Consider the following 17,047-nt stretch of genomic DNA (forward strand, 5'->3'; position numbering starts at 1 on the left):
CAGTGTCTAAGGTGTCATGTGATCTGGCTTTTGCCTACCTCTTGGCCCTTGCCCTCTCCATGCACAGCCCCTGGGCCCCAGCTACTCCAATTGATTTGCAGTGCTGATTACCTAACTGTCCTATGCCTTCTCTGTTCTCCCTTCACTTGCATATACTGTTTGCTTTGCCAGGAATATCTTTTTACTCTTCCACATGGCTGGTGCTTCCTATAGGCCCATCTCAGGTGTCCAATCCTCTAGACCAACCTGCCAGAGCTCCTTGCTCTGCTCAGCTCACCAAGACTCAACTTAGCACCAAGAATGTGGGGGGCAGGGTGGCTGGACTCTGCAGATGCCAGAGCTGCTGCCCTCTGCTCTGCTGGCAAGGGCATGGGCAAGAGGGTCAGGCTGTCATGAGAATCTGCCTCCCAATGATGACACCAGCATTGAGGTATTGGAGCCTACTGCCAAAGAAAATTGGGAATCTGCTCAGGGGTTCCCCTGACACCCCTTGTCCAAGGTTACAAGCAATTGCAGGTACCCCTTTGACCTAGAGAGTTTCTCTAGGCCTTCTCCTCCACTCTGCTTCAGATGGCATGCTCATGTGGCTTCTGCTGTCCATCTGTTTCTAGATCTTCCCATTCTGCACATCTCCTTCAATAAATTGTTCCTGTGGATCGTCCACCTGGCGTTTGGTTTTAGGCCTTTTTCCAAGATGTTTGCCCATGTACCATATCTTCTGTCTCCTCTGACATCCATCTCCATCTAAGTCAAGCTCCAGATACAGCTCTAGAGCCAAGATGAAGTCCTTACTCTTAAAGTGTGGACAGTCTGGCTGGAGGAGACAGATTATACCCAATAAGCAGATAAAGATTTCTGATAGTGATGCAGTATTGTTTAAAAGATAAAAAAAGGATAGTAGAGGGTGGCAAGGCAGGCACTAGAGGTAGGGGGGATACAAGGACCTTAGCCAATGGTAGGAGAAGACTTCTAAGAAAGTGACCTTGAATCTGAACCTTGAAGGATGAGCCAGAAATACCAAGATCTAGGGAGAGACCCAAGCAGAGGGAAGGGCAAGTGCAAAGGCCTGAGCCAAGAGCAAAACAGGCAGGTTAAACATGCAGGAGGAAGTTTGCATGCAGTGGCTAAAGTGGAATGACCAAGGGGAGAGTGGCAGAGCCAGGTGAAGTCAACTGATGGGTAGGGTGGAGATTTATTCTGATGGCAGGCCATGAGAAGCCACTGGAGAGTTTAAGCAGAGACAAGGCATTCTCTAATGCATGCTTTGAAGAGCTCACTCTTCTGTGAGGACAGTGGGCAGGCAGGGGCCAAGAAGGGAAGCCACCTATGTGAGAGAAGATGGCAGTTTCAGGATTAGGGCGGTAGCCATAGGGTGATGGGATTCCAGATATACTTTGGAGGCAGAGCCAACAGCATTTGCTGATAGGTTGGTGGTAGGGCAGGATGGAAATAAGGGGACCAGGGATGACTCCTGGGGTTTCAACCTGAGCAACCAGGGAGATGGAGGTGTCACCACAGCCTTTCGGACACATGATGTTTGAGATGCCTTTTTATGATCTTACTTAAAAGTGTTTCCAGTGTTTCTCAAGTTCTCTGATTGACCTAAGAGAAAGTGCAGGGGTCTCAGGTCTTGGTTCAGCCCAAGAAGGCACGGCCTCCTCACTGGTGCTTACATTCTGCTTCCTTCCACAAGATTAATTTAAAGCCTTTGTTACGATGATGATTTTAATTTCAGAACTCAACTGGTGGGGAGGTGAGGCTGATGGTCTGTCTCACCACCCATCCCCTCCAGATGACTCTCTTGGGGCTCCTCCTTTGGCAGGGTTCCTTCTGGGGGCTGACCGGAGGACTTCTGATTGGCTTCTCTCGAATGTTGTCTGAGTTTGCCTACGGACCCTGGAGCTGTGGGGCAAACAGCAAGTGCCCCCTGATCATCTGTGGCATGCACTACCTCTACTTTGCTGTAATCCTCTTCATAGTCAGCCTTTTCACCATCCTGGGGATCTCCTTATTCACGGACCCAGTTCCCGATAAACATGTAAGTGCTGTCGTGAGGTTTTCTGGGATCAACCCTCAGTCCCAGAGTCCCCGTGAGCAGTAACTAGGCTCTGCTGGTTTGGGAGAGAGTGACTGAATTCCTGCATTCTTTTTGAAAAGAGGGAGGGCTAGGTACTGGGCTTGGGGGATGGGTCAGTAATAGGCAAAGAACAGAGAAAGGGCCCTGCTATAAAAACTAAACTAAAAGACTTTCCAACAATTCACCAATTAGATATTCACTTAGAATGAGAAGTTTGGCTTTTAAGATGCAAATTTTCCTTAGAAGTGTTAAGTTCACTAACCTCAGTGTGAATTAATGTAATCAGAGCAGTCCCAGCTTCCACCCATCCTCAGGGAATTAAGCCATCAGGAAGGGGGAGGGGACTGGAATACTGGAAGCCTCTGGTGGCTCATCTCAGGGCTGGGTGCCTCTCAGCCTTCTCCTGAGCTGCTGTTCCCATCTCCCAGGAAGTAGATATCAGTCGCCCCAATTGGAATATAGGAAGTCTGGGCCCAGAGAAATTAAGTCAAGAAATTAAGTCAAGAAATTAAGCCCAAGGTACCACAAATAGGTAAGTGGTAGGGTTGGGCCCCAACCTGGCTCCCCTACATCACCTCCATCAGCATGGCCAGTAGGCTTCGCAGGACAGGGACTTGGCCAAGCCAGAAAGCCCTACTGTATCTGAAGTTTAGGGAGGAGATCAGAAGGAAGATGAGTCTATGAGATCTACATGCCTGTTTTGCACCTTTTCCTGGGTTCTGGGTAAAAGCCTTGAACTCAGAAGACTGCCTCAGGGTCTCCCCCTCAATCTTGGGTTTTCCCTCTGGCCATGCTTCCTGGTCAGTGGTTTCCAATTAATTCACTCCTCTCTTGTGCACAGAGCCCAGTTGGAAGAGGGCTAGAGCATATGGGGAGGACAACCAGGGGTGTGGGATGTGCACACCCGCTGCATCAGTGACAGCTGGGAGACTGCCCAGCTCCCAGCGCCTTGAGAATCCGGCGGTGGGTGGGGAACTTGATTTCCTGTTGCTCAGGGTCTTAATTGTCTAGATTGTGTTCTTTGCTGTTCTCTTCCTCTCAACTGTTTGGTTGTGCCCACTTCTCAGCAGCCAAGTATTTGTTGATTGTTTACCACCTGCCTCCCAGTGTGCCAGGTGCTCTGGAGAACACAAAGCAGCTGCCAACAAGGGAGGGAGAAGTGAACAGGAGAACTAGAACTTATGGATCAGTGTCAGTGGGCCAGGCCCTCTTCTCACCGCCTACCAGAGGAGGCAGGACAACAGGGACAGCACATGAACCCAGGCTCTTCTAGTGCACCCAGCAACCTCTTCCAAAGGGGCTGATAGTGTCGTTGGGAAGGCAAATATACACATATGGCATCATCAGGAAGCAATTAGAGGCTAAACCCAGTCTCTGTTATTAATACAACAGAATTTTAGTTCCAACATTTTAGTCTGAGAGGTGGGGCTCAAGCAGGTCTTGGAGTGGGCTGGCCAGAGAGGGGCCAACCCAGCCTGTTCATATCCCTGCCATATGTTGGGGTAGGGATGCTGGGATTCAAATATAATGAGTCTGGTACAATAGATCAAAATCTATTCCAGGATAGGCTTGGTGGAAATGTTCGTTTAGTTGGCCCTTAAAAACAGCAACAACAACAATTGGCTGGATTTTGTTACTTCCCAAAGTTTCCATGTGTGTTTTCAGGACAAGAGCAAAGTCACAGAGCAGAAGGGAAGGGACACTTCCTTCTGCATCTGCAAATGCCTTATTGAGTCTGAGTAACTAAGCTCAGTGGGGGGCCAGGTAAACCAGGTAAAGCCTCTTCTGGGCTGGGTTAGTGCTCAACTCTGACAGGCAGGAGGGGCTCTTTGAAGGAAAGCAGCTCCCGGGTCTGCCCTGTCCACTCATCCAGTCAGAGGGCCTCCTCCTCCACCGGAAGAAGCAGACCAAGGTGACAGGCGGCTGCTCTCATCCTGAAGGGCACAGGTGTCTGGACTCTTAGAACTGGAAGGAGCTCTGAGCACTTTTTCTCCTACCCCTACTATATAGTTGAAGGACACTGAGCCCCAGACAGTTTGTGTCCCCTGTGCCAAAGCCATGCAACCACACAGTATCAGAGCCAGAATTGAAATCCAAGGTCCCCAAGTGCCATGCTTTCCCTACCCCATGTTCCTTCTGTCTCTTGTTGGAGTTGAACAACCAGGTCTCATCTCAGTCCATGGAGACCCTGGTGCCCAGCTTCCGGCTGTGACTGGGTACAGTCTGTGTGACAGGGCCCTAGATGGTGACATGCCCCCCGCTCTCTCCCCAGCTCCACCGGCTCTGTTGGAGTTTACGAAATAGTCAAGAGGAAAGGGTAGATCTGGATGCAGAAATACAAAGGAGGAGACCAGCACCCCAAGCACACCCAGGTGAGAAGTATCCAAACCCTGCAGGAGGTCCTGGTTGATAGTGTTTTGGGTGGATGTGGTCTGTACTGCCCCATGGTCCCTCCTCTCAGAAATGCTTTTCCAGGCAGAGGCCCCCTCTGGGGTGTCTGTTGAGGTTGAGATGTCTCTGGACATCTATGCAGAGGCTTCTGGGCTGGGGAGAGGCAGCAGACACAGTGAGCCACCTTTGGAAGGGAGGGGCAGGGGGAGGAGACAGGGATCTGGCCCAGGCAGAAGCAAGAGACACCCCAGGAGAAGCCATTGGAGGAGAGGCAAATACTGATGAGTGAAGAAAGATGAAGCCTTAGGACTGGCCACTGGATTTAGCCACATAGAGATGATGCCCTGCCTTAACAAGAGAAACCTGAGGGAGAAAAGGGAGAGAGGGCTCCGGGAAAAGAGGTCTGAGGACAGTTAGATTTCAGTCCCAGCAAGCAGAAGCAGAATGTTCCGGGGGTGGGGGGGACTCCAGAAGGCCCAGAGGAAGGTTTTCGGCAGATGGGGTCAGAAAAGGAGTGTTGGGGCCATGGGTGGGGGTGGGGGTGGGGGGGTGACCTGAGCTTCTTGTGGCCCTGACGCAAACAGGGATAAAGGCCTAATGAGATTAGTCCTGAGTCTCAGGCAGAGAGTACCCAGGGAGGCTGTGAGTTTAGGGGAGGAGGCAGCCTTCTGGGGCCCCCCTCCACCACTGCTAGGGAAGTTCAGAGCCCAAAGAGGCCCCAGGCTCCCTCTTGTCATCTGCAGAGGAGGCCCTGGGGGCAGGTGCAGAGCAGAAGAGTGGTCTATCCTAAGCAAGGTTGTCCCACACACCTGGAGGATGTAGGACTCTCTGGGAATGTCTCTTCTCTTGGTGGGGGGAAATGGGCTTATTAGGTGCCAGGTGCTTGTTCTTGGTGCACCTCCCGTTCCTCTTCTTCCTCTCTCCATAGTCATGGGTGGATGATGATGATGATGATGATGATAATGACAGTGGCTAATATTTACTGCTCACTTGGGATGTGCCAGGTGGTGTGATAGGTGTGTGTGATAGGTACAATTATCATCCCCACTTAGAGATGGGGAAACTGAGGCACTGAAGAGTTAAGTAACTTGCCCCAGGTCCACAGATAATCAGGCAGAAATAGCGCACCAATGTGAACATGGGCAAGTTTGACTCTAAAATGTGTGCTCTCGGCCACTGGCCATCCCACTGCCCATCATATAACCCTTGGGCCATCATCAAAATGATCAGTTGCCTTTTACATACAGTAGCCTCTTGGGCCTGGCAGCTGCATGACAATATGATAACATGGGTATTGAGAATGTGCCACTCAGGACTTCTCAGCACTGGCAGCAGAGATCTGTGTCCCTGGCTTTGAGGTCCTCCTGCTGCAGCAGCCCTCCCTGTGTAACAGAGGCTCCTCTGTCCCTGGCTGATGGGTTCTGTCATCCATGGTGCTACCTCAGCCTCGGGACACGGCTGGCATGGATGCTGCCCAACAGAATGAGACAGAGAACAGGTCGCAACGAACACTGGTGGGTGCACACTCGAACTGAGATATGCCCATCTGGTAATCAAGGAGGAAACTGTTTGCAGGCAGCCGCTGGACCCACATGGGTGTGCCGGAGCTAGCCGTGGTGCTGACCCGAGCCTGAACAGGCCAAAGGAGCAGCCAGCAGGAGCTGTACAGACAGGGAGCAATTTTAAGTCCCAGAAAGGCATTCTGACTAATTTGAATGGAAAATTCCCTGTAAATCCTAGACTTCCCTCCTTTGCCTCCTGAAAAGCATCAGTGATTTCCCCTTCAAGTGCCCGGAGTAACTTATTTTGGGCCAGGCCGTGAGACTGATACCTGCCTGAGGAAAACATTCTCTGAGAGCTTGCCAAGGAGAGCAGTGTCCAGAAATCAGGGGATTTCTTCCATCCTCTAGAGAGTAGCGACTGGGGAGGCAGATTCAGAGGAGCAGTCCTGTGCCCTAAACCTACCAAACTGTGTTCGGCCATGTGCCTAAGACAGAGAAGGGTAGGCACTCCAGGATCTGGGCCCTGTTGAAGGCTCTGCCAGAAGGCAAGCATGGCCCCAGGCAGTTCCCACCCCACTCCTGCCAAACTCCCAAAGCCCCTTATCCCACTCGCCCATGTCTCTGAGGATGGTGGTAGATGTTCCATAGCAGGGGCTGAGGACTGATCATATTGGAGAGAGTCTTTTGGTCTTTCTCTGGGACTGCTGAGATATGACACCATAGAAAGTCCTTCTTGTGTCCTGGCCTGTGATCCTGATCTTTGCCTGTTCCCTCTATTCCAGATGCATTTGAGGAGACCCAGGGCTGCTTCTGGAAAGCGTGGAATGCATTCTGTGGACTGGAGCCACAGCCTGGCCCCAAACTGGCCCCAGAAGAAGTAGCCAAGGAGAGGATGGAGTGTGGTACCATATCGGAAGGGACAGAGCATATATTGGAAGGGACAAAGTGCCAGGACAGGTCTGAAGGGACAAAGTGCTGTGGAACGTCTGAAGGGACAGAGCACAGTGCCACTTTGGAAGAGGCAGAGTGCCATGATGTACATATAGGGACAGAGAGTGGTGACATATTAGAAGGGACAAACCACAGTGACATGTGGGAAGGGACAAAGTATGATGACATGTCAGAGATCCCCTTCAGGAGAGAAATTACCAATGCCAGTGGGTTCCTCTTGATATTGACCATAGTCCTGTTGCACATCTACTACTACTAAGGCAGCTGGGGCCCAGGGGTGTCTGGGAAGAGCAAGCAAACCACAGCCTCTTCCAGAGTCCCTCATCATCCAGTGGAGAAAGTGTTTCCTACCGGGAGACTCATGGATATAGGACCAAGGATTACACTAATGTAAACACTCCCTCAGTGTCACAAATCAAGTGCCACCAGCTGCAGGGCATGCATGCTGAGGGGACAGGGTGAAGTCCATTTGCGACTCCAGAGACTATGCAAATGAGAACATCTGTTCCTTTACAAAATGAGTCATTTTCTCCAAATGGCTCTACTGCATAAACACTGACTTTCACTTTAAATTTAATTTTGGCTTTTTATTTCTAGATATATTTGAGATTTTTGCTTGTGTTTACTTCACTGTAACCATTTCCTTCCTATGCCCAACCTCCATTTGCTTTGTTCTCTCCTCCTTTTAAAGGTATGCCCTGCTGGCAAAGATGCCATGTAATGTAAGCCTCACCCCCACGTGGGGGTTCCCACCTACAGGTGCTGTGCCCACTGCCAAAGACCTCACAGACCAGCTAAAGCCGAGGCTGCCCACGGGTGGGACTTTGGCTCCTGTCTGGACCACTGGTGGAGCTGAAGCAGTCTCTGTTCAGTGAAACAGTCCTCTCAACAACTCAGCATTGTCTGGCTAAAGCCATACCGCACCCCTGAAGGGCAGGTGGAAAGGAAAACTTCCTCCTTCTTGAGCTCTTCCCAGTCCTTCCCAGTCTACCTACAATTGGCATGTTATTGGGCATTGGATCCAGGAGCTAAACTCCTTTAGCTGTCAAGTATAGGCCACTCTGAGGCTGTGTTTCTGCAGGGACTCCATAAGCTGCTCCTTCCTCTTCCTTCTTCTCAAAAATCAATAATATGTGTCTTTAGATAAAGTTCCAGGTGCCTTAAAGTGATTTGGCAGAGGCCCACCCAGCATCACAAAAATCACACTCAAGGCACACTCACATGCAGTCTCTCCTCCCTAGTTTATCCCTTCAGCTGACATTTTTGAGTGCCTACTATGTGCCAGCCGCTACAAGGAAATAGTTGTGAATACAGCATAGGAAGCAGAGAGTGAAACACTAGCCATGATAGCCAGCATTTAATATGGCCTACTATTTTGTTGCCAGGGGTAAGTGCATTATCACATTCAAGCCATAGAACCACACTTTGTGGAAGGACTAGAATTAACCACATCTCATAGGGGAAGAGACAGGCTCAGCAAGGGAACTGAGTACATTGGGAATGGGCATAGGGCCTGGAACAGCCCTGCCTGATACCAAAGATACACACTGGCTCTCCATGAGTTGTGTATACAACAAGGAGGCCCACCTAGTCTGAGTCAAGAAAGGCCTCCCCTGGCCAAAGAAGGAAGTCAGTGCACTGGACAACAGAAAGGACAACATGTGGAAAGTCATGACACGAGTGGAAAGCATGGTTGAGGATGCCAAGACATGGCTTATGCATAGAACAGTGGGCCACAGGGAGGGCAAGGTGAGCATAGGCCTGATTTGCTTTATTTACTTTGGGATCATAAGTTCTTGGGAGCTTCAGTGGGGAAGTGACAGGTTCAGATTTGCTGGCTGTTGCTGGAAAGATTAAAGGGAAGCAAGAACACCCGCTAGGAGGCTGTTTAGAACAACCCAGGCAAGTTAGTGGCAAAGAAGAAAAGAGAAGGGAATGGCATCAAGAGAAGCCAGCAATCAGAAGTAACGGGACTTGACTGACTAGACTTCTGGAGGTTGAGGCCAGGATGACTCTCTGGGTTAAGCATGCAGGCAAAGGGTGCACCAATTCCAAAGACAGGCCACACTGGAAAAGGAGTGGATGTGGGAGAAAAGTTGAGCACCATTTGGGACATGTTGAGTTTGAGTTGCATGAAGATACTTATTGCCATCTTGACAATAGTATGTCTTCTGTTCCATGAACATAGGATGTCTTTCCATTTATTTAGGTCCTCTTTCATTTCTTTCAACAATGTTTTATTTTTTGTACTCAAGTTTTGCACTTCTTTTGTTAGATTTATTCCTAGGTATTTTATTCTTTTTGATGCTATTATAAATGGAGTTGTTTTCTTTGTCAACTTTGCTGAACTCATTGATTAGTTCTAATAGTTTTTAAGTGTATTCCTTGAGATTTTCCATGTACGAGATCATGTAGTCTGCAAAAAGAGATAGTTTACTTTTTTCTTTCTAATCTGGATGCTTTTCATTTCATTTTCTTCCCTAATTGCTTTGGCTAGAATCTTCAGTACAGTGTTGAATAGAAGTAGTGAGAGCAGATATCCTGATCTTAGGGGGAACTCATCCAGGCTCTCAGAATTGAGAATGATATTAGCGATGACTTTTTGCAGATGTTCCCTTCTATTCCTAGTTTGGATTTTTTTTTTTTTTTTTTTTTTTTAGAAATGGGTATTGGATTTCATCAAATGCTTTTTCTGCATCTATTAAGATGTTTATGTGATTTCTGTCCTTATTGTAGTTATGTGTTACATTGATTCATTTTCATATGTTAAACCAACCTTGCATTCCTGGAATAAATTCCAGTTCATCATGGTGTATAATGCTTTTTTAGTGTGGCTGGATTTGGTTTGCTGATATTTTGTTGAGTTTTTAGGTCTATATTCATGAAGGATATTGGTCTATAATTTTATTTTCTTGTAATGTTTTTGTCTGGTTTGGGTATGGGGTAAAATTAGCTTCATAGAACAAGTTGGGAAGTGTCCCTTCCTCTTCTGTTTCTCAGAACAGTTTGTGAAGGATTGGCGTTAACTCTTGCCTGGAGACATTTAAGGATAGATGTTAAGTTGGATAGAAGGGTTCAGAACTTAGGAGAGAGGCTGGGGCTGCAGGCCCAGATTTGGGGGAGACAAGGCAGTGGGCAAGCCTAGCTAAGAAGAGAACCTGGTAGAGAAGGCCCATACCAGGAAGGTGAGATTGTGTGGCAGAGTGGGAGGAGAGCAGGCCTAGACAAAGCTGTGAGAAATGCCAACACTACTGGTCATGTAGAGAAAGGGAGTTTTATAAAGGAGACCAAAGAGAGCACAGCCAGAGCCTTGGAAGGAGGCCCAAGATAGCTGCTACAGGAAGGGAGTATCCACACCTGGGCCACAGCGTGGATCAAACACAAAGAGCACAGGGTGTTGGCAGCAAGGCAGTCAGTGACCCTGGCCAGAGCTGCCATGGGTTGAGGTGGGAAGGGGACATGAAGAAGTGGGGTCCTCAAGCACCTGTTTTGCTGAAGGAGAAAAGGTTTCCTCCTATGGGGCCGGTTTTGAGAATGAGACTTACCCGAAACCCCAGATGGGCTCAGCAGCCAGTCCCTTTTAGAACAAGAGCACCTACTTGGGCTAATCCTCTAATTCCAGGGACACAAACTTCTCTGTTGCTTCTAGGAAAGTGAAAGCCCCAGTCAGTGAAAGAACTATAAGAAGGTGCTCACTTGAGGACTCTGGTTCTGCTGATAACGTTTATTCTGGGAGAAGTGGGCATTCCATGAGCCTGGGAAGTTCTGTCCCATAGGAAATATGGTTGCAGGTTGGCGCTATAATGAGGAAAGCCTCGTTTGAGTCAGGGAGCCTCAAAAAGCTCCCCTGAAGCTAAGCTCCCCTCCTGAAGCTTCTAGAACAGAGGTCAGAACTGGCTTGAGAACCATCATCCTGCCAGACCAGGCAGGGAAGGCTGGAGGAGATTAAAGGGTTCCCAAGCCTCATACTCTCCACAGCCTGGCTTCTCCTCCAACCCCTTCAAGCTCTCCAGCTTCATTTGCCAGTTTCACTTGGGGGAGAAGAGAGGCAAGTGGAGACAGGTGGAGGCCCAAGTGGAAGGCTGGACAGAGGGCTGCTGTGGGGCTGGGGTATGGTTGGCATAGGCCAGCTGGGAGTTTACTCTTAAGACTTCTTGTTTCTCGGGGAAGATATCTGTCCTGGGCGTGCATCTCTAGGGGGCCTCATACAACTCACATTCCCCCTGAAAGAGCCCACATAGGCTGGCACTGTGACCTTCCCTCCTGACACCCATTGTGAGAAGGGGGAAGAACTGGCTGAACAGGGCAGTATCCAGCCACACCTAAGGGCCTGGTCACTCAAATGTCTGAAACTTGGGTTGTGCCAGATCCAACTGTCTTTCTTCTCCCAATCCAACTCCTGCCCCTCCCTGTCTCTGGAGGGCCTAGCCCTGCTGTCTACCTTCTGTGGGGACTCTTGGCCCCAGCAGAGAGCCAGAATGCCACCCTCCCATCCCTGGGCATTGGACTTAGCCCATGCCTCCTTGCCTGGCCACCATGACCCAGTCCTTTGAGGCCGGGTGTTTCCCCTTTGCAGGAAATGGAAGATGTGACCACACTCCAGGAATATAAAGTGCCATTCAGACGCAAGATAAAGAGATTCAGCCCATTTATTCAGGCATGCAGCTTATCAGATCTGGCCCAGTAAAAGGCTCAGGGTTTCCACTCAATGACTTTGACGGCGATCTGTGCTGCCCGCCGCACGGCCTCACTGGTGTCATCCTCCAGGACACGGAAGACGGGCACACGAGATTGCAGAAACTTGCGGCCCTCGGGGGCCTCAGCCAGCATGGTGAGGGCCTTGGTGGCATTCAACCGTGCCTTGCTCAAGGATGAGCCAAGCAGGCTCAGGAGCGGGTGGATGGCTTCTGTGTCCAGGGCAGCATACTTTCCTGTGGGCCACCAACACCACGCGTTCCTCAGGGGGCCTCCTCTCACCCCAGCCCAATCCTGGCATCTGGCCTCAGGGGAGGTGCCATTCCTCACTCCCTCGAAGGCCTAGCATCTTCCTTTGCCTCCCACCTTGCCCTCTTCATCTCCTGCCCCTCCAGCCCCTCAACTGGCTTCTCCCCAACCACCCTGATGCCTCTCCGGCAATCCAGTTTTCACAAGGAAACACAAAAAGTAAAACCCAATTGTTGATTTATGTGGCAAATGCTTCTTGAGCACCTACTCTGTGTCAGGCACAAAAACTCACATAGTTCTCTCCCTCTTGGTGCTTACAGTCTAGTGGTGGGCACAGACATTAATGTGTAAAGAAGACATTGCTCCTTAACCTTCACCACCTCCCCGCTGTCCTGGCCTGCTAAAAGGCCAGATGGTTGCCCCCTGCCTCCCATCCTTCCTGCTATGCTTAATGTACTCTTCTCTTTTCTTTTTTTTTAATTTTTTAATGTTTATTTATTTTTGAGAGAGAGAGAGAGAGACAGAGAGAGAGAGAGACAGAGCACGAGCAGGGGAGGAGCAGAGAGAGAGAGGGAGACACAGAATCTGAAACAGGCTCCAGGTTCTGAGCTGTCAGCACAGAGCCCGACGCGGAGCTCAAACTCACAAACCGTGAGATCGTGACCTGAGCCGAAGCCGGACGCTCAACCAACTGAGCCACCCAGGCACCCCATTGTACTCTTCTCTTAATGCTGGGACCTGTCCAGCTACCTTCCGCCGTGCTGACTCCCACTGTCCCTTGGATCAACACCCATGCCCCTCCCAGAGGAGGCTCAGCCCCTGCCCTGGGCCACCACATGCCATGCTTCTCTTCTATATCATCAACCCTCTGCCACTCCCACCAATGTTCACCAGAGGCTGAGATGTCCAGGTCCCCACCACCAAGCACAGGGCCTGGCACATGGCAGGGGCTTGGGGACCCTTGGCTGGAGTGCCAGCTTTGTGAAAAGTGGCCCCACATCCCTAGGTTCTAGCTGTTACCTGGGCCCACCATGAGCCCTCCGGCCCTCCAAGAACTCCCACAGGAAGCCCAAATGAGACACAGCACTGAGGACGCCCAAGAAATAAATGTGCTGGGGGGAGCCCCTGCCCTGGTGGTCAGCATCCTCACTGCATAATCGAAAGGAGGCTGTGGCTCCAGGAAGGCCCCAACCTCTCCTCCTCTGGTATGTCTCAAATTCCACCATTAGGGTCTAGTGGGGAATGGCTGAGAGGCCAATTCTGGGGGGCTTTACAGCATGCTGATTGAGAGTCAGACCCAGTCAGTCCTCTATGGAACACCAAGAGAGCACGGGGCATAGGGCTGGTACAGGCAATCGTGAGCATGGGGAAGGACAGACAGCTTTCAGAGGTCAAGTGGGATTACCCACCCTGGCCTCCAGGTGGGGAAACCAGCCCAGTAGCTCCTGTTAGCCCAGGGTTGGATAACTTAACATGGAAGCCTGACTGGCTGGGGTTCCCCAGGTGGGAGAGGTAATCTCATACTCTTATTTGCTGCCTACCCCACCCATTGAAACAAGTAATTTTGATTAAAAAAAAAAAAACACCATGAAGGGGTACCTGGGTGGCTCAGTCAGTTAAGCGTCGACTTCGGCTCAAGTCATGATCTCACAGTTTATGAGTTCGAGCCCCACATCGGGTTCTGTACTCTTCTCTGACAGAACCTGGAGCCTGCTTCAGATTCTGTGTCTCCCTCTCTCTCTGCCCCTGTCCCACTCACTCTCTGTTTCTGTCTCTCTCTCTCTCTCAAAAATAAATAAAGATTTAAAAAAATTTTTTAAAAACCCATGAAAGCAAGGCTCCAGTTGTTTGCCTAGGGCTCAAGATAACCAAATCAAGGACGGCAAACGACATAATTAATCCCAGAATCCAGGCTTACAAGCGTCCTGGGTTGGAGGTGGGAATTCCAGTCCCAGGGAACAGCCTGGCAGGAGGGGACAGAGGTCCTAATGGGAGTGACCAGGAGGGACTACAGGTAGGTGGCCCACTGTGGCCAGGAAGAAGAAGGAGGGTGGAGCCTCGGGCCCAAACTTGAAAGGACTTCAACAACAGGCCGGGAAAGTATTTTGGTGGGGCAGGGAGGGGACAGTAGGATGCTGAGCACAAAACGGGAGTTCTGGAAAGCCTGCAGGGACAGCCAGCATGCTGGAGGCTGCAGTGACCCCCCACTGCCCAGTAAGCTCCACCACCTATACAGGGGATGCACCTGGCCAGCAAGCTGCCTCACCTTGAGTTGTCACCGTGGCATACATGAGGGCCCCAGCGGCATTGGCCTGCACCTCCTCCACCTTGTCCTTCAGCAGGTGCACCAGGATGGGGATGACGTCATGCTGCCACACCTGGTTCTTGCCATCCAGAGGGATGCTAGACCAGAGAGGGAACAACTATGTGGCTTCACTTTTGCAAGAGGAGGTGAGCAGGGCCCAGGACCACCCCAGGGGACACCAGAAAGACTTGTGTTGGGACTATCCCTGGTGGTCCAGGCTTAGCCAATGGGTACCAAGGCACCAGGGAGCACAGATTTGGGTCTCACCCCCCACACTCAGACAACCTGGGAGCATGGCCTGTGGCCACTGAAGGCAAAACCACAGAGGAGCCAGGGTGGGGTGGGTGATGGAGATTTGTCCTAAGGTATCACATGAAAAAAAAAAAACAGACCTGTTCCCCCCAGCTCCAAAATGGGGAGCAGCAGGACCCAGGGGTGCAAACCACAGGGACACTCATTTTGACTCCATGTAAGAGCCAGAGCTACCAGGGATGGGCTCAGCCACACAAATAGCAGCAAGCTGCCAGGGAGACACCGGTAGAGAGCCACCCTCAGGAGAGAGGATGCTGTAAGTCACTTCTAATCCTGGCACTGTACAAAGCTGTGAAAATGTACATGATGGACTCCCCATGAGCTCCCCTTGGGAGCTTGATCAAAGATGCAGAGTCCTGAGGCCCGCCTGCAGGGGTCCCATGTGTTCATTCATTCCCACAGCCAGGGCTGCCCGAGTACCTTGCAGGCCCTGGGGCCAGATGCTGAGGCCAGAGCAGGGTTGCTCCAGCTCAGCACCACTGATGTTGGGGCTGGATGGTTCTTGTGTCCCTTGCATTGTGGGATGCTCAACAGCATCCCTGGCTTCTATCCCCTCAATGCCAGGAGTGCCCCTTCTCCCCAACATTGGAACAACTAAAAATGTCTCCAGATAGTGCTGCCTGTCTCCTAGGGGACCAAAGCTCCCCCTGTTTTGAAACCCTAGTCCCAAGCGGCAAACAGAGCAAAGCCCTGTCCTCAGGAACTCCCCTTGGGGGTGACACACAAAACAGGAGGGAATAGTGCAAAGCACATGCAGGCTGGTGGAGGCTGCCAGTTTCCAGAGCAGGTATGGTCCTTAGAGGCTTCCCTGGAAGGGGACCTCTGAGCAAAGAGCAGATGGTGATGGGCGTGGGGTGGGGCCCCAGAATCTCCATGTTCATAAGCTCCCAGGGGTCTGGATCAAGGGCCACACTTGTAGAAACGATGGCCTGGGTTTCTAGAGAGAATCCCAGATGGAGGGAAAGCCAGGCCTCAGGGAGGCAAGAGGTGTCAGGATGAAGGCAGGTGGCCATATCTAAGGCATGGACTTGGGGGGGACGAGGGACCACCCATCCTTGGGGAACATCTCTGTCCAGGCTCACACGCTGCCTCCCTACCGCCCTTCCTCCCAGCTCTGAGGCTTTGTGCTCCCTCAGGCTCCAGGCCAGGATTTAGACTATGATTCTGTGTAACCCTGGGTCCCCTATGCCTTCATTTCCTTACTTATAAACGGAGATACTCACCTTCCTTGGAGGAATGTCTAAATGTGCGGTCTGTAGGTAATGCCGGGCACATAGGGAACACTCAGTGACCCCTGTCACCACCAGTTCTCCTGTGCTTGCCCTCCTCAGAGGGAGGGGGTAAAAAACCATCTCATGCTCCCCAGGACTGGGGGCTTCCTGGGACACAGGACTGTGAGTGCTAAACCTAGGACACCCTCAGGCCAACAGGGCTGTGGCCACCCCAGGGGAGAGGGTCCTTCTCCCCCAGGGCACAAGCAGGCCAGGGGAAGCAGGCCCTGAGGTGGGCTCCCTGGACCTCCAGGGCAGGCTGGCTTGCTGCAGGGCTGGGGGCAGCTCAGTTGCCTTTTCTGAGCCTCAGCAGAAGCCCCAGGGCCGGCCACTCCCACCCTCCCTGCTCCATCCACTCGGGCCAGGCTCACCTGACCGCAATGAGTGTGCGGGCAGCTTTGCTGCGAATGTCATCATTGGTGCTAAGGAGCTTCTGCTTCAGGAAGGGCACCACGTGGCTACCCAGCGCCTCGGTGGCATCCTCCATCAGGCAGGCTGCCAGTGTGTCCAAGAGGAGCCCCTGGATCTCTTCCTCCTCCCTCTGCAGCTTCCACACGAGTGAGGGGATCAGGCCACTGTTGACAATGCCCTGGGCTCCTGCAGAACAGGAAAGGGCACTGAGTGTGGGCCAGCCCCCCTTACCCGTTCTGGGCAGCAAGCAGGAGCCAGGAAAGTTCTGCAGAGCTGGTGGGGCAGGGGAGGTTTGCAAATGCCTCTGGCTCCTGGGCCCCTGAGCAGCTAGCAGGAGGCTATGGATGACAAGCCAGAGTGGGAACCACACAGCCCTGGAGAACCCCCAAAGGTGCCAGCCTTGTTGTCACCTGTAACTGGGGGACATCAGTTACAGGCGTTCAACAGGTGTTCAGTAGCCTGAGAAGCAGCGGCCATCCTGTGTAAGCACAACAGCCATCCCTGCATGGCCAGGCATAGAAGCTTCCCTCCCTTCCCCACCCTGCACCAGAAGGAAGGAGGGGGACCACCCAAACCCCTCCTTCCCACTTGAAACCTCTCTAAGCTGCTGGAAACCCCAGACCAGTCTGGCCAGCCCTTGGGGAAAGGGAAAAGAGCTTGCAATCAAGTCTGAGGTAGAAGCTAACAGGCTGGCATCTTATATACAAAAAGAGCTGTGCCTCCAACCCAAGATGACAGGAAGTCCATGAACTCTGGCCAAGGAGGTCTAAAAAAGCCCCCTCAGAAAGGGGAACTCCACATGGCAGCATGGCTGGGGCACTGGGGCTGGAAGAAGCGGTGTGGTGAGCCTCCCCAAGGATGGACTCCACTTCCCTCCTTCCAG

General features: G+C 51.6%; 2 protein-coding genes across 5 annotated transcripts in view; one reads left to right on the forward strand and one right to left on the reverse strand.

Annotated features, from left to right (window-relative positions):
* The window catches only part of LOC125913994 (sodium/glucose cotransporter 1-like), a 57,720-nt gene extending 50,222 nt beyond the window's left edge, over positions 1 to 7,498 (forward strand). For 3 of the 4 annotated variants that reach the window (XM_049619085.1, XM_049619088.1, XM_049619086.1), the window contains 3 exons: positions 1,823 to 2,038; positions 4,350 to 4,449; positions 6,753 to 7,498. In XM_049619085.1, coding sequence (XP_049475042.1) covers positions 1,823 to 2,038; positions 4,350 to 4,449; positions 6,753 to 7,180 — 744 coding nt within the window. In that variant the 3' untranslated portion in view covers positions 7,181 to 7,498. The remainder of the gene's footprint in view (positions 1 to 1,822; positions 2,039 to 4,349; positions 4,450 to 6,752) is intronic. The other variant, XM_049619089.1, reaches the window with a different exon arrangement.
* A 4,054-nt stretch (positions 7,499 to 11,552) lies between these two features.
* RSPH14 (radial spoke head 14 homolog) overlaps positions 11,553 to 17,047 on the reverse strand; it is a 79,792-nt gene continuing 74,297 nt past the window's right edge. Inside the window, exons 5-7 of the mRNA XM_049619094.1 lie at positions 16,125 to 16,350; positions 14,132 to 14,268; positions 11,553 to 11,852 (exon numbers count right to left, since the gene is read on the reverse strand). Of these exons, the coding sequence (XP_049475051.1) occupies positions 11,614 to 11,852; positions 14,132 to 14,268; positions 16,125 to 16,350 (602 nt within the window). The 3' untranslated portion in view covers positions 11,553 to 11,613. The remainder of the gene's footprint in view (positions 11,853 to 14,131; positions 14,269 to 16,124; positions 16,351 to 17,047) is intronic.

Source organism: Panthera uncia (genome assembly GCF_023721935.1).
Source record: "Panthera uncia isolate 11264 chromosome D3 unlocalized genomic scaffold, Puncia_PCG_1.0 HiC_scaffold_8, whole genome shotgun sequence".
NCBI classification, from domain to species: domain Eukaryota; kingdom Metazoa; phylum Chordata; class Mammalia; order Carnivora; family Felidae; genus Panthera; species Panthera uncia.